Genomic DNA, 25,082 nt, shown 5'->3' on the forward strand with positions numbered 1-25,082 from the left:
CCTTTCTGAAAGCAGTAAAAGTAGTTAGTGGGATGTAAACCAAATAACATTATTATTTTATCTCACAACATTGTCTTTATCCCCTTGCAATTGCTCATAATCGTGCTTCCCCTGTGGGTGGGGATGTTAGAATAACACTCACGGTATCCTCTGCTGTCTTAAGAAGCGATTAAAAGAGGCCCACGGGCTCTGTACTTGGGAGTGTGGTTGGGCGACCACGGGGATCTTAGCTGAGTCATATCTATGTCGGTGGAACATAAAGCAAATTGTAAACATACATACATACATACATACATACATACATCGTCATTATAGACCATTATGCCTTTCAACGTTCAGTCTGCAAGCCTCTGTGAATTTACTAAACGTCATCACAATCCTCTATTTGCAATTAGTGCTGTGGCCTCATTTATAGTCCTCTCCGTGTAAGGACGTACCCTAAGGGTGCAACCTTACCCTTTCTCCCCTGTAATATTAAGATATTGATTTATGGTTACTTTTCTTGCTGTTGGGTCTTTTTCAGTGTTGGTAACCATACAGTTTAGGGACCCTGCTTGCCGATACGACGTCTTACATTTACCGTTAATCTGGCACGTTGGCAACGTTCAATCACTGCTCTAGCGTGAAGTGCGTGTTGCCACCGCATCGCCGTTAAAGTCACTAGTGATACATTTGCGAGAATATTTAAAGCATATTTTCTTTTTCTGTGGGATTGTAAATCTATTTGGCTAATACCAGGTAAGTAGGATTGTGGCATGTTCGGATAATGCATTTAATAACATAGTTTGTGTGAAATGATGAAAGTGCTCAAATACGTCAGTCTCATGTCTAGATCTACCGGTACATGAAATAACTCTTGCGGGACGAAATTTTGGCAGTAGAACTTATAACATTATTATTTTCAAATCCGCAGTGAACTTGAAAACTGACCTAAATTCCGTTCACGGAGCTTGGCACATTAGTATTCCTATATGTTTCCTGATAAGCTTGAAGATATAACCAGCCTGCAGGCTGAAAATATGCCCAATAATCTCTCTCCTTACTGGTTACCGGTATTGAAGAGAGAAGGAAATATTCGCGCAAAAGAAAGGGAAGTCATTGGATATCTGGAACTTTCGAAAATCACACTGCAAAGACTTATTAAATAAATTGCATCGTTTAACACGCCCCTCTTTTCAAGAATATAGTTATAGTACGCCTACTGTATATCAAAATAAAGACAGATAATTTAAGTGAGAAAGTGTGTTTATTTCCTTAATTCCTCATTGAGGAGATATTCATAATTATCTTGATTTATTTCATCTTATCTTTTATCATTTACTAGGGTAGGGAAACATTCATTATCGGTGTTTACATTGAGGTTAGTTTGTTATGGTTATGTCTGATGATTTTAATATGTAACCAGGCAGGTTGGCAGCAGTGATCAGCCATTACAAAAAAGAGAAAAGAAGAGCATCGGGCAGCGATATTTACTTTCTGGGGTATTTCCTTACATGGCAATTACTATAGTTCTATACCTTTTATCATTAATGTTAGAAACTGAGTCTAACCATCATCATCTTGGTCTCTCTCTATTTCTCTTACCCTCCATAACAGAGTCCATTATTTTCCTAGGTAACCTATCCTCCTCTATTCGCCTTACCTGACCCTACCACCGAAGCCGGTTTATGCGTACAGCTTCATCCATCGAGTTCATTACTAACTTAGCCTTTATCTCCTCATTCCGAGTACCCTCCTGCAATTGTTCCCTCCCATTTGTATGAGCAATCATTCTTGCTACTTTCATATCTGTTACTTCTAACTTGTGAATAAGATATCCTGAGTCCACCCAGCTTTCACTCCCGTAAAGCAAAGCTGGTCTGAAAATAGACCCATGTAAAGATAGTTTCATCTGGGAGCTGACTTCCTTCTTACAGAATACTGTTCATCGCAACTGCGAGCTCACTGCATTAGCTTTACCGCACCTTGATTCGATCTCACTTACTATATTACCATCCTGGAAAAACACACATTCTAAATACTTTAAAATATCTACCTGTTCCAGCTTTGTCTCACCAATCTGACACCCGTTAGAGGAGAGATCCTCACTTGGACTATATGTAAGTAAGGTAGCATCCTGCTTCGCAAATTTACCAAACTTGGAACATTTTAAGCAAGCAAATTGTAAAAAGTAAATAAATTCGTAAACGTGTCTAATATAATCAGAAAGAATGTTATGCCAGAGCTTACGAACAGCACATGTCAATCTGACTGACTTGTCATTATCCGCTTTATGTTTATCCCCTTTTCCCTTGTACACTGGGGCTACTATTGCAACTCACCATTTATTTGCTATAGCTCCTTCATGTAAACTGTAATCAAATAAGTATTTCAGATATGGCACTATACCCCAACCCATAGCCTTTAATATCATCATCATCATCATCATCATCATCATCATGAAAATGAAAATCCACAACCTGTTTCCAGTCATTCGACTGGGTCAGGGATGGAATGAATGAAGCCCCCCACCTAGCGGCAAGGATAGGAATTGTGCCGGCTGCCAAAGCCTGTCGCACTCCTCTGGGGCAATGACTAATGACTGGCAGATGAAATGATATTGGAGAGTGTCACTGGAATGAAAGATGACAAGGGAAACCGGAGTACCCATAGAAAATCTGTTCCGCCTCTGCTTTGTCCAGCACAAATCTCACATGGAATGACTGGGATTTGAACCACAAAACCCAATGGTGAGAGGCCAGCATATTGCCGCCAGAGCGATAGAGGCTTCACATCATCATCATCATCATCATCATCATTTTTTCACTCCAGCAACCCTGGTGCAGTTGTTTACGAGCCTCCTCCAGTTTGTCCTATCCATCCACAGATGTTGTTCATATATGTGATACCAGTTTTATACCTCTAATGTCAAGGTCTTGGAAAATCTGCTTCTCTCAAACATCACGAGGTTTTCCTCCGGGTCTCTTCCCAGGAACACTGTGGTCGAAGTATGCTTGAGGAGTCCTGTGGGGATCTATTCCTTTCATTGTAGTCTCTTCAGTTCTAGGGTCTCCAACAGTCTTCTTTCCGCTCCAGGGTGCCGTCGGATATCCACATTCCTTATTTTATCCATTTTTGTCTTTTGCAGACAAGAATGGAGGAGTTTCATTTCTGTTGCCTGAAGACGACTCTTTGTTGATCCAGTAAGTGTTGCTGCTTCCAGACCATATATCATTATAGATATCAGATATATTTTGTACAAGCTTATCTTGGAAACTAATGGAAATGTTTCATCCCAAAGTATTTGTCATACAGCATTGTGGCACAACAGACCAAGAACAAATGACAACACAAATGACAGCGGTGGACCGCCATTGACACTCCAGCCGCCAGTGATCCACCACGGTGTCGATTGGTACCACAAGTAAATTCGTAACTTCCACATGTAACAAGGTAAAAGGGAAGTCACGACATAATAACTGCAAGGTGGAAAGTGTGGAATCTGTACAGTATATACAGTATTAAATAGGTGGATCTTCTCATCCTTGTTAATAGTAACAAGAACATACATAATAGTTTTTTTAATTTACTCAACAGTGAATGAAATGACTGAGTGATTGGTGATAAATACAAATATAAGAAATTGACATGTCTTCAGACAAAAATACAAAATTTAAATGATTGAGTTTAAAGAAACCCAGGTTAGTAAAATCAATGTAATGGGGAATTAAAATACTATTCTAACAGTGAATTTGTTGTAGAAATATTAACTTCATAAAAGAGTCCGGATATCCGAGTATCGAGGTCTGGATGAACAGAATTTGCTGTAATTGATATCTCTGAAGCACTTCAAAAATGTTACATGTTATTGTACTCTCTCAAATACCTCTACATATCCTGCTACAAAGGATTTCTGATACCTGTATGATATAGTTAATGTGTTTTTACTGAATATTTGAAAACAGCATTTCCATTAATTACAGTAGCTTATCAGCTACCTTTTTTACTATTTCTGCTGATTGGTTGTTGTTTAGATTTATGAATCATATTCATAAATATGATTAGTGCTGGAAGTATCAATAAAGAGAGACTGTGAAATCGTAAAAGACAGTTTGTGATAACCTTACAATAATAGGTTTAGAAATTTGAACATAAAAGGTTGAACGGGAACCTGTGGTTACCACCCATATTCTCTTGTGAGTCTCTGAACAATTCTGTGGAATTTCTTGTATAACTCATATTAATGGCTTCCTTTCTATTTTACTATCACGTAATTTCTGCTGTAGTCAATATTCATCTCCTTTGCTACTGTGAGCACCTGTAGAGAAGTAAATAATGGAGAATGATTGCATCCTCCTGAGATTTCTGCCCTTTTTGTTTTCAAACCTTCATAGAGCAAATTGGCCATGCGATTCAAGTTGTGTACCTCTGAGCTTTTATTTCGAATCCCACCATCGGCAACCCTTAAGATGGTTTTCTATGGATTCCCATTTTCACACCAGGCAAACGCAAAGAAAAATTTATTCTGTGATATTTACTGTTGGGTGCTAACTTCTTCTTCTTCTTCTTCTTCTTCTTCTTCTTCTTCTTCTTCTTCTTCTTCTTATTCGTCTTCTTCTTCTTCTCCTCCTTCTTCACATTGGATCACTTTAATCAACTCCTTGGTTTGTCGATTTCTTGGTAGGAACTGTCTGAGCCTTTCAGTTGGGTGCTAACTAGTATATCAAATGAATAACTTTAGACTAAGGAATATCAAATCCCTGTATATCGTCTACCGATCCAGTTGTTTCTTTTAAACATCCTTATGTTTGTAACATTTTTATCATCAACAGCTGAAGAAGAAAGAAATTGTGCATTTAGATGCTCTTACTGCAGAATGGGAAAGGCAACAGAAGGAATCCGAGTCTGTATTGAAGAACAACATTGAACATTGCAGCAAGCTTACAGAGTCACTGAATAGGACAACTGAGGAGCTCAAAGCTAAAAGTCAAGATCTTGCTCATAAGGAACGTGAGGTAAGGTGGTTGTTACCATCAGACGTTGTTGATTGCTTAGAAGTAACATACTATACTGTTTTCTATAGCTTAATCACCTGTTCACAAACTGGTTTGATTTAGTTTTTCATGTGCTTCGTATCCTATCTTCTCTGTGATTATTGCACCTTATATATCATCTCCTTCTTCCAGACCTTTACCCAACTATATAGGGTTGGCACTAATGTGAATTAAGCTCACTTTTATGACCAGATGCCTTTCCTGACGCCAAGCCTATCTAGAATAATGTACAGTAATTAAGAAATTTCTGCAGGGGACAAGGAAAGAGAACCTATTAAGTGAGAAAACATAGTACTGAATACATGACCAAAAACTATCTAATAGGGATATGGAAACACTAGATATGTTTTTTCAACATGCATGCACTTTACTTTGTGTATGTATGGGTACAGTGAAAGATATAAGGTATCTGATATGCACTAGCCATGCGTCTTGGTAGGTGTGCTATTTACCAACTGATGAGCCCAATATAGGCTATCAACCATTTCTAAAGATGAGATAAGAGTATCAAAAGGCATAAAAAAGATGAAAGAATAAATACGACAACCTTTTCTTCTGGAAATTTTTAAAATAAAAACAGCATATTAAAATGTGTAAAACAGCAGATATCAAATATGAAAACATTATCAATGGTGCCCATAAGAGTATCAGTGTATTGTTGAAGATCACACTCTTTCTGAAACAAATGTTAGCTGAAGCCTTATATTTCGGATCAGTCAGTTATTAAATATTGTTTTCTGGTCATACTCTTTGAGCGTGGATTATTTGAAGGCTAAACTCGGCCACGTATGAGACAATGACTTTCACTGCCATCTTGAATGCGGCAACACTTCGATCGAGTCGAAACTCGAAGGTATGAGTTTCATCATACGCTCCACTGCTGAAAAGAGCAAGTTCAAAGAGTGTTTGTGTAAACTCCTACGTTACAATACTTTTTTTTTTTTTTTTGGGAAAGGAAATTGTTTCATCTCTATTTGAGAGACATTTTCAGCCTAATACAAAAAATACGGTACGGTAAGATTCATGGCATTCCTGATGAACTGCTGCAACAAATAACACATTCAAAATTTTTAAAGTTATACATAACTCCATCAAATGCACAATTAAAACATACACGTACACAGGCCTACTTACCAGTATGTTAAAAAATGTATTTGTAGTTATAATGTAATGTCTTCAGAGACGATACAGTGTTAAAATAAAAGGTTTTTCAATAGACCCCGTGAATGCCCAATTAAAAACTGTTGATTGATAGTCCAACACTGGGCTGAGTAGAATGTTCTGATGTAATATTTGAGTTAAAATGGACATTTAATTCAAGTGAAACTTCCTGAAGATGCAGGTTGAGTTGCCAAATAGGTTTATGTCTCTGTATATTACAGAGAAAATTTAGAATAGAATTAGAATAAGCTGAGTAAGTGAAGCAACTCGATTAATGAATAAAGTTAGAAGTGTCCAAGTATACTCCTTCGTCTCTCTCTGTCTCTCTCTCTCTCTCATACATAGGACAAACAGGACAAAGTATCTCAACGAGATACTTAGAACAATATAATGCAAACAAACATCATAAATTCTCTGCAATGAGTGTACATATGAAAGAAAATGGACATGCCTACATGACCGTGGATCAAGATTTAACTATACTAAAGAGAACAAGCAAAAAGGCAAATTAATGAACTAATATGAAAACATCTACATTTTTATAGACCAGTTTTTCAACAGAAACCACATTTTAAATGACGTTATAGAGACTAAAAATCCTAAAAATACGTTCAAATCTCACAGTTATTAAAAATATTAAAAAGAAAAGAAAACATGTTCCAACATCAACAAATGTCCATACATAAAAGCTCCGCCCACAGAAAAGAAACCCTCCTCCGAAAACAGCCAATATCTCATCCCCCAACCCACACCCCTCCACGTAACACACACACACAGATACAACACAAGGCGCAGGGAATTAGCCATCACCAGTCGGACAGAAGGTGTCACAAGAGCAAGCCAGTCGCAAGAGAGGGGAGGGGGTGAGTAAGAGCCTGCATAACATCCCCATTTTTTACTTCAGTTCACACATACTTCACTACTAGGACACATTATTTTCGTTACAGACTCTCAGTCCACCAATATCAACCCTAATAAGAAACAAGACCACAACAAATTGTCACAACGATCTTGAGAAGTCCCCTCTTCAAACCCACACAGTGAAAGGCAGCAAGATATTACATAATTTTAATCACCATAAAGCAACATTCAGACAACGTATCACGCAATATCTTATGAAAACGCTACCAAATTTTATTCCCAAGATGACACTCAATCCATGAAGATTCCAGTGAGAGCACGCACATCGAATATTAAGGACTAAATAACCCAAATAAACCATGAGAACACGCACATTGGATATTAAAGACTAAATTACTCAAACCAACCAATGTCATCACAAGTTTTTAAAGCATAACAATTGTTTTTGTTAAATGTACAATAATTGTAAACTCACCCTTTTTAGACAGAGCAATTGTATGCAAGCTAAATGTTTTTATATATAGTACATGTAAATACAATTCACTAGTCATAACAATTCACATCAGCCGGATATTTCTATAGAACATATAATACACATAGAAATATTTTTTAGTTAAAACAATTCATGTCAGCTTAACCATTTTAAGTATTCTATTATTAAACAAAACCCTGGATCCTGGCTATTTTGATCTTAGGTAATGTACCAGGAAAAGTTGTTGGGCTATTGAGCATGGGAAAGGTCTCAGGTAGTGAACGATTGTTAGGAGCCGGTACAGAGAAAGGAGTTTGCAGGGCGAAATAATAGATGTTATTTTGCTAATAAAATTTATTCAGAAATCTAGGCACAAAAATAACCTTCTTCTTATCTCGCATTTAAAACTGAGAAAATGACTTGAAAATATATTCTTTCATGTATAGTCAACCCAAAATTGAAATTCAGAAAACTCTGATATAAATAAAGTTGAAAAATAAACTTATTCCTTCATGAAATTCATAAGTTGAATGTGGTTTCATAAGTCTTTAAGAATGTTCAAAAATTAACACTTGTTTTCATAAATAACTCCCATATGAAACCTACAGTCTTTTTAAATCAATGCCTAAAGTCTGTTTAAATTATTAAATTAATTATCACACAAAAATGAACTTTCATCAATTGGCACTTGTAATTTGTGGTTAACGTAGCAATTTAAAAGAATGATTTGAAAAGGTGCCTCTTCAGTAAGTCAATGATTGTCTAGTGCAATGGTTTTTAAAGTAATCACTTTCTTTTACCAGCTTAAAATGCTAAATGCACTCTTATCACCTGAGAGTTTTTGTAGGCTGGAACTGGTGAATGCGGCTCCACGATTAGCAACTGGAACTCCATCCGTGTTGTCAGCACCACGTCGAACCAAGTACTATCTCCAACGTCGTACCACGTTCCATATCCCTCGCTGTACCACGTATTACATCCCTTGTCGAACCACGTACCATCTCCAACGTCGTACTATGTTCCACGTCGAGTCAGGTGTTGAGTTGATATGAGGCTTAACACTCGGTCAAGATTTCTAGTGTCGTATAATGTTGTGGACATACGAGAAAGTTCAATTGACACTGGATCGTGAGTGTTAAAATGTAGCACTGTCTGGTAATTGAATATTCGCAAGTCAAGAATAAATAGCATTCATAATTGCACTTAGAATCACGTGAATTTTGAATCACAGTTTGTATTGTGCACTTTGAAACACAGTCCGTTATCTAACATCAAAGTAATGCTCACTATTAGAAATAGTTATGACTTTTAAAATGAATTAAAGCACAGTCTGAAGCGTTTGAAACACATGTCACAGTTCGAAGTATCCACAGTTTTTAAATATTCACACTTCTTAAATAACATGAATTTTTAAAGACACAGTTCATATTATGCAAGATATTTACACTAGAATATAATGTTCTTGACATTCAGAACTCATTGCATCGGGTTCGAAGCACAACTTAAGGAAGTTTTCAATGTTATTTAACTTCACTTAAGCCAGTATTTCCTAAAAATGACATAAAATGTCCTTAAGGTTTACTCAGTTGTTTGCTATCACTGTTCAAACACTGGTCATATCTGAGAAGATTATTCCCATTCAGCTATGATAATTACTGAGTTTCTGATTATCAAAATACTCTAAGTTATGAGAAGTCACAGTTCAATGTTAAACACACGCAGAAATTTTAACAAGTTCGGAGATGCACCGATAATAATGGAGTTCAAATCATCACATGCAGTCTTTTCCAAGTCCGTAACGCTGTATTTGAGAATAACAGAGTTCAACTTAATGCACACCGAATTTTTACAAGTCCGCAACACAGCAGACAATTTATAAGTATCGTCTTAGTACAAGCCGAATTTTTCTAAGTGTTTTAGTACGGCATAAATCTCATAACTCTAACAAACAACTTCGCATAACGCGACACGACAACAGTACCATCCGACATGGTCGAGTTGTTGTTTGCAACTGCCTGTACTCCTCAAGGCGATGCTCTTATTTACTGAAAGCTGGCTGGCTCTCTGCTTCAAGCGAAAAAAGTGTGTTTCTTTTCCACCTTAATATCTTGGAAACTAGTAGGTGGATTTCCTTCAAATTTTGGCTACTTTACTTTTCAAATATGAACTTCACACTGGTGTACTCCATATTTTTGTAGTTAATGGCGTTTAGTAGATATCAAAATCCTTCAAGTACATTCTAGGCGGGGGAGTCTGCAGCACGTGGCGATTACGTCACCCAGCCGGTTCTCTGCCTGTTACGTAGCGCTGTCTCTCTCACTCCCATACCAAGCAGCCGAGTCTCGAATGTTCGCTCGGCACGCTGACTCCAAATGCTAGAGCTATCAACTCGTACATAAATTATGAATTACATATACAATGTGCCAGGCTGTAGGCATTCCTGGTACAGTAAGGAACAGCAGCTGAAGATGTATAAAAATTAGGCAAAACATGTCCCACTTAAGACATAACAATAATGAAGCTTTTTACATAAATCAATAAAAACATAATGTATTGAAAAGGTGGACTCTCAAAAAAAAAAAACATTCTTTTAGAAAGATAAGTGGTATGTTCCAAGCTGTCAGTGGAGAGATGGCATGGAATGACATCAGTAGACAAATAAGTTTGAGTGGTGTCTTTGAAAGTAGGAAAGGTCACAATATGAAAATAAAGTTGGAATTCAAAAGGACAAATTGGGGCAAATATTCGTTTATAGGAAGGGGAGTTAGGGATTGGAATATCTTACCAAGGGAGATGTTCAGTAAATTTCCAATTTCTATGCAGTCATTTAAGAAAAGGCTAGAAAAACAACAGATAGCAAATCTGCCAGCTGGGCGACTGCCCTAAATGCTGATCAATCGTGATTGATTGAAGAAGAGTTTTGCCAAAATCCCATAAAAATGGCATTCCCATTAGACCTATTATTGATTAAAAATAGCCCTACCTGCAAAGTCTCCAAATTTGTTCACAAGTCTTTTGAAGAAACATTTTACTTCATTAACATCTGAACAACATATTACGCTTTATGCATTAGCACTTAATGAATCCCACAGAAGGTAATCTCTGACTTAAAGGTCTGAAATGTGGGTTAGGATATTCTTATCTGCAGTAAATTCTCTGAAATTTATGCACCATCTTCACCACTTGAGACGATCTTTAAATAGATTATCTTTTATCACTAAACATCTTACAAATTTTAAAAAAAAAACTGTACAATAGGCAGACCATTAAATGCTCATTAAGAACCCTAGCATAGATTTTAAAGAATGAAATATGAGAAACAATAATAATAATAAAAATAGCGTTGAAAATACTAAGGGAACACTAAAGGTAAAGCACCTGTAGGAGAAATACAGCATGTTGACCTCACCAGGTTGCGGGACATGACGTAATGGAGGGACAGCGGACTGACAGCCGTTTGGATTCGAGACAGCGAAAGAGCAATGGTTTTTCGAACTCCTCGCATTGTATGCTGGAGTGGTGACAAAGCAAGGCTTCATTAAGATAAGTTCCAAATTTTTGAAATTCATAGATGTTGGACATAAATAAACATAAATATTTCCAAATATTGAATGTTTCTTGACAGAATCTGATGATGTTCCTTTGTTTAATAGTGTGTATTTTACTGTATTCCTTGTTTAATAATGTGTTCTTTTACAAGTATGTTATAGTATAATTTTTATATTGAAACTGTGTGTTTGGCAGACTGGAAAACTTTTGAGTTTACATTCTGAGTAAGTTTCCCTAAGGTGGATCAATCAAGTTCCAGTGGAAAGGAAATTTTTCTGAAAACTTCAAGCAGAATTCAGATTCTGAAAGTAATGTAGGCTTGTCTGGGAATACCTTTGCTACTGTGACTAATACTGACCAAATGGAGAATGTGGTTGGAAGCTTTGGGGAATACTACTTGAAGTACTGTGAAGTCATCAAGAAAGTGCTAGATTCTCATAATTCAGAAAGTGCTGCCTCCATTGATATTGCAAAATCCTTGTCGAATAAGTAGTGTGTGAAAAATGATTTGTGTTGTGATGTAAGGGTAGCGTGCCTGCCTCTTACCCGGAGGCCCCGGGTTCGATTCCCAGCCAGGTCAGGGATTTTTACCTGGACCTGAGGGCTGGTTCGAAGTCCACTCAGCCTATGTGATTAGAATTGAGGAGCTATCTGACGGTGAGATAGTGACCCCAGTCTAAAAAGCCAAGAATAACGGCCAAGAGGGTTTGTCGTGCTGACCACACGACACCTCGTAATCTGCAGGCCTTCGGGCTGAGCAGCGGTCGCTTGGTAGGCCAAGACCCTTCAAGGGCTGTAGTGGCATGGGGTTTGATTTGGTTAGATTTATCAAAAACAATTCAGAAACTGTAAAATATCTGACACCGAAATAGTACAATTTGTGAACTTAAAACTGTGCATCCGGTGGTAGTAATATTACTACCACACTCTGTGCACCTTTGTGCTACTGTTACGGCAAACTTTCAAATTCAGCTGCACAAAAGCTAGTCGTTCTATTGATTCAGTTGTTACTTTCCCATGTTGTTGCATTCTTTTTACGTCAATAGATTTCTTTGTCTTTTGTTAGTAATTAGTGGTGCTTCCTAGTGACAATGTTTGGTAAGAATGTGCGATCAGCTAGCTGTGATATGACTGTTGATGGATTTCATTTGATAGACCAGTTTTGCTAGAATATATATAAAATTGTTTAATTCTAGAACAAAAATTGACAGAACTGTGATTATTTTTGTGAGAATCTATCACACCTGTACAGGGAAGTGACACCTTTTTAAATAGTCCATGCTCATAGTTTTAAAGAATATGGGGTAAGCTGATCTCATCAAAACTAAAGTGGACATTAAAATCCAGTGTTTTCAAAAACTCCTGACTTTGAGGAAACTTACAAAATTAGTGTGATATGAAGTGGCACATCAAATGTACAACTACGGATAGATGCTGAAGAAAGCACCGTGCTTCTTATTAGGGCCTTCTCCATCTAAATAATCTATACAGAGTTAAAACAACATACTGGTATTAAAACTAGACAGAAATAATAATTTTTAACCAACATTTTGAAATATTGGTCAACAAGTCCAAATATAAACACATCAAGATCCTAAAATGACAAATTTTAAATACGTATTATAAAATGGATCAGCCTCCATGGTTCAAATCCTGGTCACTCTAAGTGAGATTTGTGCTGGACAAAACAGAGGTGGGATAAATTTTTCTCCAGGAACTCCGGTTTTCCATGTCATCTTTCATTCCAGCTACACACTCCAATATCATTTTATCTGTCAGTCATTAATCACTACCCCAGAGGAGTGTGACAGGCTTTGGCAGCCGGCACAGTTCCTGTCCTTGCTGCTAGATGGTGCTTCATTCATTCCATTCCCGATCAGGTTGAAACTGGAAACAGGTTGTGGATTTTCATTTTTCATTATAAAATGGGACAGTGAATTCTTATTCATCCAGTATAAAATACTCTTCCCTTTATGCATGAGTAGGTGATGATTTCTTGAATGTCCCGGCACCGCTTGAATACTCATCTAATTCTTTCTTCTCAGGAATGAATCATCTGCCACATATCTCTTATCTATCTGTCAGTGGCGAAACTATTTGGAGTCATTTGAGGCAATGCCTCTCTCAGAAATACGATTAAACAGAAAATATCGTAAAAAATTTATCTGCTGTTGTTATTGTGTTAAATCAACAATAATCTCTATTTGACATGTGCTACATGATGACAGCAGATGATGTGCTTTGCTGATCACCCCGGTAGGTAGCAACAGCAGACTACGTGTTCTGACTTTTTGTTTTGTTTCCCTTCCGTCAGCTCTGGGATTGGAGCGGGGTGGTCCAGGAAAGATAGGTTACCGCCCGCGCTCCTCTCTTTGCAAGGTCTATAGACTCCAGGGAGGCATGCGTCCTCTGCTATATGAGAGTGTAGAAATTTCCCGCGCGAAGGTGACAATGAAGTACCATATTGTTGATTGTGTGTTATTCTTTGGAATTAGTAGGCAATCAGTGCATCATTGGCTTTATTTGTGACAGTTCACACATAGACTGTTAGTTGTGTAAAACAAGACTGACATCATCTTGAAACTAGCATCAAAATAATGAGTGAAGTAGGCCCCTTCAGGAACATAATGAGTCTTTTGAACTCTTTAAAATGTAAACCGTTCTCATCTTGGACTTACGAAGAGAAATGTTAAGCCAAAAACAAAAGATGTAAGCCTAATATAGATATTAAGTATTTTTGACGGTAAAGTAGTGAGAAAGTTTCAATTTTCTTGGTATACATGATATTCGTGATTAACAGCCTGTTATACATGTGTTTTGTTTGGTGGTGAAAAGGAATGGACTTTAAATAGAGTAATTGTTACAAAAACAAAATTTCTTAGAAAAGCAGAGAAGCCTCAAAATTCAAATAAACATATTCAGAATGAAGAGAGATTCCATTTACTTGGGCACGGGAGGCTAAAACATTCTTTATCCGAAAGTGCAAGAATTCAAGCCGTTAAACATAATGAAGTTGTGAAACAAAATCGACTTGTTGAGAGACTTGTTGTCATTGTGTGTTTTCTTGGGAAACAGGAGCTTGGATTTCAAGGTCATTTTGAAGGGGAAGACTCAATCAACAAGGGCAATTGCCTGGAATTGTTAGATCTTCTTTGAAAACAGGAACAGTACATTCAAGATCATCTCATATTTCACATCTCATATCTCATATTTGCAGCCCAATAATGCACTTTGAATCATCTCATAAGACTGTTGGACATAGTATTGATATTTAACATTAGATATCCGAGTCTGACACCAGAATGTCAGTGATTCTTCATAAACTCTAAGAACTGTATCCAATTTTAACCTCAACAAATATAATATTTGAAATATGTACAAATCATGGGGCCAGGATCAAAGCCCTTTAACCCCAAAACTGTAGCCTACCATATGTATATATTTTAACGTTAAGTATTTTTTGGAATAGTGGCATTTACTAACATGTTTTTCAGTGTTGATATAGACTGAGAATAAGCTACGTATCTGTAAACAGGTTACTGAACCTCTTATTCAAGACGTCCCCGCATATTTGCGGCCCAACAATGAACTTTGAAACATCTCATAAAACCGTTGGCCATAGTGTTGGCATTTAACATAGATATTCGAACTTGACACCAGAATATCAGTGATTCTTGAAAAACTCTAAGAATTGTATCCAATTTCAACCTCAGCAAATATATTTTTTGAAATATGTAGAAATCATGGGGCCAGGGTAAAAGCCCTCTAACCCCCAAAACTGTACCATATGTATATATCTTAATGTTAAGTAATTTTTAGAATAGTGGCATTCATGTTTATTTTAATGGCATTCTTGTTTAATTTTAATTTTAGTAGTATTTATTCTGTACAGTCGCTATTAAGCAGGTTCTTCAATAGCTGAAGATGACCTATTTACAGGTTGAAACTGGTACTGTCCTTTTATGTAAATAATATTGACACTATGTAAAATAAAGTATTGATTAAGTGGAAAACTCATCCTTCATACTTGTGTGCATCCAGTTTATTGAGTTGTTGGATCCAACTCACTTCATAGTTTGCAAAAAAGAGCTTCCCTTATATTAAACCGAACAGTCTTATGAACATTTACCCCTTTTTAATAGAGAAAGATTGGAAAATGAATTGATTAACATTTATTCTGATAAAGAAAAACATTTCTCCCCTCGTAAACTGTTACACTGAAAATGAAATGAAATGGCGTATGACTTTTAGTGTGGGGAGTGTCTGAGGACAAGTTCAGCTCGCCAGGTGCAGGTTTTTTGATTTGACGACCGTCGGCGACCTGCGCGTCTTGATGAGGATGAAATGATGATGAAGACGACACATATACCCAGCCCCCGTGCCTACAAAATTAACCAATTATGGTTAAAATTCCCAACCCTGCCGGGAATCGAACCCGGGACCCCTGTGACTACCTCTTCCTCTGAAAGAAGTATGAGCACTCTGAAGAGGATAAAAACATACTTGCATAATACAATGAACAGTGATAGACTCAGCAGTTTTAGTACCCTTTCTATCAAGAAAATGCTTGTGAAGGAATTGGAATTGATGAGTGATCAAGTACTGAAGGACCATGTGATTGACCATTTTGCAACCAAGTAAACTCAACGTTGGGCCGATGACCTTCGATGTTAGGCCCCTTTAAACAACAAGCATCATCATCATCAAACTCAACGTTTGGAACTACTCTACAAGACTCTTTAAGGTAAGATTTCCTGCCTATCCATTCTTTAACTAATAGCTTCACCACTGCTATCTATCTACAAAACTTTTCATTCTGCCGCTGAAGGAATGGCGGGCCTCCTAGACGGTAATGCTGTCTCTCAGGCCATGGGATTTGTAACGGTGAAGGAGATGATCGGAGAAGTTGAGCGGGTTGGCAGTCGTGGCCTATACTAGGAACTGTCTCGGCATTCACCTTTGTGCAATAGAATGGGAAACCATGGAAAACCATTCTCAGGACAGCCAATGGTGGAGACCAGCCTCTCTGAGTCTCCCAAATGCAGAGGCGTAGAGCCACGGTAGAGCCGTGGCTACCCCTCCTCTGTTCGGTTGTTTGGACGGAATGCTGAGCTGTCAGACCATGGACTAGCCGTGGCCACTTGTAGGGCAAAACCTACTCTACATCCACTGACCACCACATCTTGATGAGGTACATAAAGTTCCTAACTAGTGCTATTCTACTAAATGAAACAGAATGACTCTATTTATCTAAAGTTTATTAACATAAAAATAAAGAAAATAAATACAAAATTGAACTATCAACACGAGAAATCATGAATTCTCAAAGCAGAGGGTGGTTGGAAACAACATAATAATAATAATAATAATAATAATAATAATAATAATAATAATAATAATAATAATAATAATAATTTTGTGTGGCTATTTCTAGCCGAGTGCAGCCCTTGTAAGGCAGACTCTCCGATGAAGGTGGGCGGCATCTGCCATATGTAGGTAACTGCGTGTTATTGTGGTGGAGGATAGTGTTATGTGTGGTGTGCGAGTTGCAGGGATGTTGGGGACAGCACAAACACCCAGCCCCCGGGCCACTGGAATTAACCAATGAAGGTTAAAATTCCCGACCCGGCTGGGAATCGAACCCGGGGCCCTCTAAACAGAAGGCCAGTATGCTGACCATTCAGCCAACGAGTCGGACGGAAACAACATGAACTGGATATATAAACGTTAGAGGGTTGGTCATGCTGATAAATGCATTTAAAAAAATAATCATTATCTCCCACCGTTGTCATTATATCAACTCCTAAAGTTAGCCAATCATATCGTTTCGCAGGCGAATTAAAATGGGCTATGCGTGGCACTGTTTGCTAAAAGTGCATTTCACTTAAGAATGGCTTGAGAGCCATGCCAAGAAATAAGCATCAAACACAAACACACCATGGGGTTCAGCCTGTGTCATCATAGTGTACTTGCTTTGGTACAATCCTGTCAGCTCGGAGGTCTGTATTCTGCCCCTCCCCGGGCTAAGTTTTATTCTTCGACTGGTGCTTTTATGTCAGTCTTCAGTCATGGACAAATTTAGCAACAGTGCTGCGTAAAGCCCATTTGAATTTCCCCACCAAGTAATATGATTGGCTAACGTCAGCAGCTAATAAAATGACAATGGTGCGAGATATTGAATTATTTCCTTCAATTTATGTATCAGTATGACCAACCCTCTAATGCTGATATACCCAGTTCACGTTGTTTCAGACCACCCTGTATACATTATTACACAACATGGCTTGTGAGTCACCAACAATTCTTTAAAATCATACAATCTTTCCTCGTCTTCTCATCAGCTAGGTCCTTCACCTCCGCAACTCTCTGCCTGAAGATTTTTCTGTTCGTTATATCTTATGCCGTGATCCCACATATTTCTAAATCCCGGTGGACTTCTTTTACCCATGGGACTTGTGTCTTCCTGTTGTCCTGGAAGGGGAGGATCCTGTTGGCGAGTCTCTCCGATCCCATCCTTTTAGTATGTCCATAGAACGTCAGTCTCCTCTTTTTTCATTGTGGTGGTGATGTTTTCAAATTGTTGGTATAGTTCTTGGTTTGGTCTCATGCGAAACGTAAACTTGTCTAATGATTTTATGGGTCCAAGAATCTTTATAAGGAAACTCCTTTCTTTCTTTTCCAAATCTGAGAATCCCTTCGTGGCTATTGTCTCAGCTGCGTACAAACATTCAGATTTGACTATCGTGCTGTAGTGCTTGAATTGGCCTGGTAGGAGAGTGACTTAGATTTGTAGGTGTTCTGACAATCTAAACGCAGTTTCCACCTTTCTGGTACATTCTTGAATTGCTGCTTTCTCATTCATGTTTGGAGTCAAAATCTCTCCTAGGTGCTTGAATTTTGTAGCTCTTTTGATGTCACCGTACTTCGTCCTCATTGTCCAGGTTGGGTCAGTGGTATTTATGTTCATGTACTCCGTCTTCTCAAAAGATATTTGCAATCCTGTTTTGTCTGCTGTTTCTTTGAGGACTTCAATCTGCTTAATAGCAATTTGCAAATTCTCTGCAAAAAGACTATATCATCTGCAAATGCGAGGCATTCAAATTTAAGCCCAGTTCTCTTGTGACCTAATCTAATTCCATTTGTAAAGTTGAATTTGCTCATTTCCTTTCACCATTCCCTGATAACTTTCTCTAAAACACAGTTGAACAAAATTGGAGAGAGGCCATCTCCTTGTCTCAAACCTGTTTTGATTTCAAAGGGCTCTGACAGTTCTCCTAAAAATTTTACCTGCGATCGTGTGTTTTTTAGTGTTTGATGAATCAAGGTTGTTGTCTTATTGTCTATTCCAAATTCCTTAAGCACTTCCATTAGTGTGTCCCGGTCTATGGAGTCATATGCTTTTTTGAAATCCACGAATGTCATTATCACTTTCTCATCTGCTGCTAATGTCTTAGTTTTGATTAAGGTCTTAATGGTAAAAATCTGTTCTGCACATGACCGCCCCTTTCGAAAGCCAGCTTCATATTCTCCTAATTGTTTATCTATATGTCCTTCTATCCTACGCTTGAATGCTATAGAAAGTATCTTGTAGGCGACTGGCAAAAGTGATATCCCTCTATAGTTATTGACATTCGTTCTGTCTCCTTTCTTGTGCAGGGGGTAGATGATAGCCTTCCTCCATTCTTCTGGGATCTCTCCTGTGGACCAGATCTGTTGAAAGAGTGTTTCAGGTTGTTCCAGGGAGTTACCCCCTGCATATTTCAGAAGTTCAGCAACAATTGAGTCCTTGTCAGATGCTTTGTTATTTTTCAAGCTTTTGATGATCTTTATTTCATTCTTATCTGGCGGGGTTGATTCATGCAGTGTGCTTGCTGGTTTCTGGACCGTCAGTTTTTCTTGAGGTGGATCACCTTTGAATAGTTCTTTGAAATATTTAGCCAAGTGTTCACAGTTCTGTTTGTTGCTCATAATCAGCTTACCTTGATCATTTTTGAAACAAATGTTGGGTGACGAGTAACCTCAAAGTTTTGTCTTAAATGTCTGATAGAAGTTCCTGGTGTTGTTTTTCTTGAAATTCTCTTCTATCTCTCTCAGCTGGTCTCTTTCGAATCTTCTTTTGGCACTCTTGAACACCTTTGCTGTCCTTTTCCTTTGGATCTTAAATTCTTCAAAGTTCTGTTTGTTGGAGTTCCACTTGTTCCAAGCTTCTGATCGTCTTCGTAGAGCATCTTCACACTCATCATTCCTCCATGGATGTTTTGTCTTCGTTGCAAGAAAAATTGTTTTTTTCGCTGCTTCCTGAATCTTTCGAGCTATTTTGTCCCACTCATAGGACTCCAATATATCGAGTTCTTTCTGATATTTCACTACTATTTCTTCGCTGACTTTGAGTTCTTGATTTATGAATTTCATTTTCCGTATTGACATTTACCAATCGTCATAAAAGGAATTAGGATTAGGTGGAATTTTTCTTTCCTTTTATGGCGACTTTGAGTTCTTCAATTCTGTACATCTGTATTCTAAGGGGTTTCTTTCTACGGTTACAAGGTGTGGTCTTCACTTTTATCCTTGTTAGATAGAGGTCGGAATCAAAATTAGCACCTTTTTCCGCTCTGACATTCATTATTTCCTTCAGGCTGGTGGTCGCTGCATGGTCAATTTGGAATTCTCCTAACATGGAGTTCGGTGATCGCCATGTCATCATCCTCTTGGGAGCTCTCTTGAATTGAGTAGACATTATTTTCATGCCAAATGATTCACAAACATCTATCAGTCTTTCACCATTTCTGTTTGTCCTTTTGTGAGCCATGTATGTTCCAACGATGTTTCGAATTTCTTTTCTCTTTTCCAATCTGAGCATTAAAATCTTCCATCAAGATCTTGACACGTTTTTCTGGGGTTCTGAACAGTTCTTCAAGTTATGACCAAAATTCTTCTACTTTATCTGGATTCTTTCTGTTATCTTCATTAATTGGAGCATGAACATTGAAGATGGAGTACAATTTGTTTCCACTTTTAAGAGTTAGTACAGACAGTCTGGAAGATGGAGATCTGAAGTCTACTATAGATTCTGTTATAGAGTAGTGAATAAAGAAGGCTGTCCCGAGTATTAACACTGGATTCTTGGTTTACCCTGACTTCTAAACTTTGATAGCTGGCCGTCCTTTCAGTATTCTGTAGTTTCCAATAGCCGACAATTCATCTGAAATAAATCTTGTTTCTTGGACCGCTGGAACTTTGATCTTTTATTCATCGAGTACTTTGATCAGTTCCTTTTGTTTACCAACTTTCAAAAGGGTGTTCACATTAAGTGTGCCAAAGATTTTCTTTCGTTCTGAGTTTGCGGGGTGATTATTTATTTATTTATTATTTATTTATTTATTTGTTTGTTTGTTTGTTTGTTTGTTTGTTTGTTTGTTTAAAAAATGACCAGAAAACTGATCATGCAAAGCTCACTTAGAAGTTGTGCATTTCCTTCTTTGCCAGGCAGCCTTCAATTTTTCTCTCATTGTGGTTTATTTATTTGTTTATTTATTTATTTATTTATTTACAAAAATGACCAGAAAACTGATCATGCAAAGCTCACTTAGAAGTTGTACATTTCCTTCTTTGCCAGGCAGCCTTCAATTTTTTTCTCGTTGTGGTTCTTTGTTCTTCTGTTCACTTTGCTCCTGTCTTCTTGTGGTTTCTCTCTGACTCTACTTCCCACTTGTTGATTTTCGTTCTGTAGCAGGTTCGGTCAGCGATGTCGGCCACTTTGATTCCTGATTTTTCTAGGTCTTGGCAGATTTCCGTTGTCCACTTATTTGCTTTGATGTTTTCTTTTGCCTCAAGTAAGATTCCTGTCAGTCTGTTATGTGTCCATAAAATTTCAGGCGTCTTTTTCTGATGTCGGCCACAAGGTTTGAGAGCTCCTCGGTTTTTGTACGAGATTGCAGTCTATATCCTTTGTCAGTCAGTTTTGGGCTGAGAATTTTTCTGATGATTTTACGTTCCTCTTTCAGGATGTCTTCGAGTACTGTTTTCCTGTGGAGATCCAGTGTTTCACTCGCATATAGTATTTCAGGTTTGATCACAGTATTGTAATGTCGAATTTTGGTGAAGATTGACAGACATTTTTTGTTGTAAATGTTTTGCATTCGGCCGAGGGCTCTCTTCATTTCCTGGATGCGGACCTCGAGGGCCTTCTGTTCTTTTCCTGTTGCTACTCTACTTTCTCCGAGATATCGGAACTCAGTTACTTTTTCGATTGTGCCAAATTTCGTGTTCAAATTCTGGAGGGTGCAGTGGTTACACATGACCTTGGTTTTTGAGAAGGAGATTTGTAGGCCGAATTTTTCTGAGCATTTCTTGAGGGTTTCGATTTGGCCGATTGCCTGTTGTTCGTTTGTTGTGAGGATCGTGAGATCATCTGCGAAAGCGAGACAGGAGATTTTTACATGTTTTCTTGTCATACTTAATGGTTGCCAATTTCCTTGAGCTTTTAGAGCTTGTTCCCATTCTCTCATGATTTTGTCCAGGGCTATGTTAAAGAGTATTGGGGAAAATCCATCTCCTTGTCGGACACCAGTTTTTATCTGAAAATTTTCAGATATATTTCCCATGAATTTTACTTGAGAGGTTGTGTTGGTGAGAGTTAGTCTGATGATTTTTTGAGTCTTGTTGTCCAGTCCGTATTCACTCAGTGTTTGGAAGAGGGATTGCCGGTCAATGGAGTCGTATGCTTTCTGGAAGTCCACGAAGGTGCAGGTTGTGGGTTGTTTTCTTGTGTGTCGTAGTTTCAAGATGGTTTTCAGGTTGAGTATCTGTTCTGCACAGGATCTGTGGGGCCTGAAGCCCGCTTGGTATTCGCCTATGAGTGGTTCTAGTTGTTTTTGTATTCTTTGGAGGAGGACTGCGGAGAGGATTTTGTATGTGACTTGCACCAGGGAAATTCCCCTGTAGTTGTTCACATCTGTTCGGTCACCCTTTTTGTGAAGTAGAACGAGGAGGGCGTTTGTCCAAATTTCTGGTAGTTTTTTCGTTGTCCAAATTTCTTGTATGATTTGTGTGAGTTCTTGGAGAGAATTCTTTCCTAGATGTTTAAGAAGCTCTGCTACGATGCCGTCGTCTTCGGATGCCTTGTTGTTTTTCAGTCGTTGTATGTGTCGGTGTATTTCCTCTTGTGTAGGTGGGGATGAGTCTGGGTTTGGATTCGGGTGGGGTTTAAGTGGAAACCTTTCCGTTGGTTCTGGGCAATGAAGTGGTGACTCAAAGTATCTCGCGAGTTCGTTGGTGTTTTCGTCATCTGTGAGTGCCAATTTTCCGTTTTGTTTTCTATTATTATTATTATTATTATTATTATTGGATTGTTGGACATGAAAGGACGCGTGAACTTCGCAGCTACAAAATAGCTCAAGAAAGCGGGTTTATATTATGAAGGTACTTACCGAAACGAGCTTGTATGGTTTTTTTTAAGCCCCATTGCATGGTAGATTTGTTTACAACTGGAACGCCAGAACATTGAGTGAAATATTGAAAAGTTTGCAGTGAAATAATCCTGTTGTGTGCAGCCATCTTGCCAAAGATCAAAATCGCGTAGAAGGAACACTGCGGTAGATAGACGATCGTTTTCTAGTGTAAGCGCTCCCAGCACCCACTCACAACTTCATCTCCTTGACTCAAGACACGGCCAACTAGTCTCCCTCATTGGCATGATGGCAGAAGCAGACATTCTGTGTGATACAGTGGAGCCCCTGGTGTATCAAGGGAAAGTATCCACAATGGCCGAAATGGTAGGAGTATTGACCTAAATCTGATTGATGATATCAGTCGGCAGATAATGGAGAATCAATACAAAGAAGAGGTGCATCTTGAGACTCCAAGATCACTGTTGAAGAACATAATGGCTATTCCTCTCAAAAACCTAAAAACGGAAATAAACAATGGCCTCATGAAGCTGGAAGAAGCTTTAGAGGCTGGAGCAAGATGCAGGATGTTGTGGAAGAAATCTGCAGAAGAACTAAAGCAGAGACCAACTACCACGGAGAATAAGGAATTGTCCAACACATCACCAGTGACAAATGACTCGGAGGAAGATCAAGGAAAATGGGAAACGTTTCTGTCCAAGAAGAAGAGAAAGAAGAAGAGTGAGGATAGGAAGCACGAAGATATTCCAACGAAACAGGCCAGTGATGATCCTGAAAGTACTGTGCTTAGCGAAAGTGGGAAACGACCTCATTCTAAATCTAGGAGTCGTTCAGAAGCCGTAATCATCAAACCAATGAACGGTAAGACTTTTGCTGATGTTTTGAAGGATATCAGGAACAGGGTGAAGCCGGAAGACAGTGGAGCAGGCATTCGATCTATCCGTAAAACAAGAGCTGGAAGTAGAAATAAAATTCAGGAAACTCAATCGTCAAAAGTTACCAGTGTTTCGCCCAGAGTGCGGCATGGGCTCATCAGTTGGATACCGCACCTTTTCCAACATGCTGCACTCTGGGCGAAACACTGGTAACTTTTGACGATTGAGTTTCCTGAATTTTATTTCTAGCTATCTCAATCGGAAGCCATATTTTGGTCAAGAGCTGGAACTGTTCATGAACTCAACAAAACAACCAAGATTGAAAATAGGGAGGTATTCAGTAATTCTCTGAGAGATGCCCTCGGACGAGATGGCGATGTAAAGGCTTCAATCCCCCGAACTACACTGGAGATTCGAGATATGGATGGTGTCACTACCACTGCAGACGTGGAGGAAGCTGTAAGACGAGATTCCGGCAATCCCCATGGAGAACTGAAAATACCAGTCTCGAAACCAAACAGCTGGGGACAGAAACTTGCCATCTTCGAAACCAAAGATGAGGATGCTCAGAAACTAATGGAAGCAGGAAGAATTAAGATAGGATGGCTATACTGCAGAGTACGAGCTAGAACCATGTTACCTCGCTGCTTTCGATGCCTATCATATGGACACCTGGCAAGAAACTGCACAGGCCCCGACAGAAGTAAGCTCTGTTTTAAGTGTGGAGAATCTGGCCACAAGGCAGTAGACTGTAAAAAGAACAATCCAAGATGCATGCTTTGTACAGACAAGGGTGTCAATGAAGCTAAACGAAATCATATTCCTGGATCGGAAGCATGTGCAGTATTTCGTGAAGCTCTGAAAAAGGCAAAAAATCACAGTAAATGATGCACAGGAGTCAAACAGCTAACGATCTTATGACACAGCTGATTTACGAGATGGAAGTAGACATCGTTGTTATTAGCAAACCATATCAAGAGAGGGACCATCCAGGATGGTTTGTGGATAACCTCGGAACAGCTGCAATTTGGATACCAGATCTAGGAAAAGTTCCAGTAACACAGCATGGATGCGATGACGGTTTTGTTTGGGTACAGACTGTGGGAATCACTATTGTAAGCTGTTATTTTACGCCAAATGAATCTGTTTCCAACTATCAGATGAAACTTGATGGTCTTGAGGATGTAATACGCAGAATGGAAAAAAACTAGTGGTCGCTGGTGACGTAAATGCTCAAGCGTCGGAATGGGGCATGCCACAAACAGACTCCAGAGGACGTCATATAATGGAGATGGCAGCCAGAACGGGTTAGGTGGTCAACAACATTGGAAATGTGCTAACATTTCGACGGCCAGGATGTCGGGGAACAATACCGGATGTAACCTTCTCATCAGAGGATATTGCGCCTAAGATTTCTGAATAGCAAGTGATCGAGAACTGCACGGGGAGTGATCATCAATATATCATCTTTTGACTGCTCCAAGAATCTCCTCAAGAAAGAAACATCTTGCACTGGCCAGCACGGTGGAACGTAGCCGGTATCGACAAGGAAAAGTTCATTGATGTAATACGGAATGGAATGGAGAACATAACTGAAAAATGTTTTGCTCATGGAGGGAAAGAAGCAGCTGGTGTATGTGTTGAACTCACTATGCAGCTAATCCATCAAGCATGCAACGCCTCAATGTCCCGAAGGAGACCGCGAAATAGCAAGCACCCAGCA

At 38.6% G+C, this 25,082-nt stretch overlaps 1 protein-coding gene across 1 annotated transcript in view; it reads left to right on the forward strand.

Annotated features, from left to right (window-relative positions):
* Positions 1-25,082, forward strand: part of LOC136858625 (centrosomal protein of 120 kDa) — a 453,009-nt gene that overhangs the window by 321,024 nt on the left and 106,903 nt on the right. Inside the window, exon 10 of the mRNA XM_068228779.1 lies at positions 4,812-4,994. Within this exon, the coding sequence (XP_068084880.1) occupies positions 4,812-4,994 (183 nt within the window). The remainder of the gene's footprint in view (positions 1-4,811; positions 4,995-25,082) is intronic.

The sequence above is a fragment of the Anabrus simplex genome, chromosome 1, assembly GCF_040414725.1.
Source record: "Anabrus simplex isolate iqAnaSimp1 chromosome 1, ASM4041472v1, whole genome shotgun sequence".
In the NCBI taxonomy this organism is placed as follows: domain Eukaryota; kingdom Metazoa; phylum Arthropoda; class Insecta; order Orthoptera; family Tettigoniidae; genus Anabrus; species Anabrus simplex.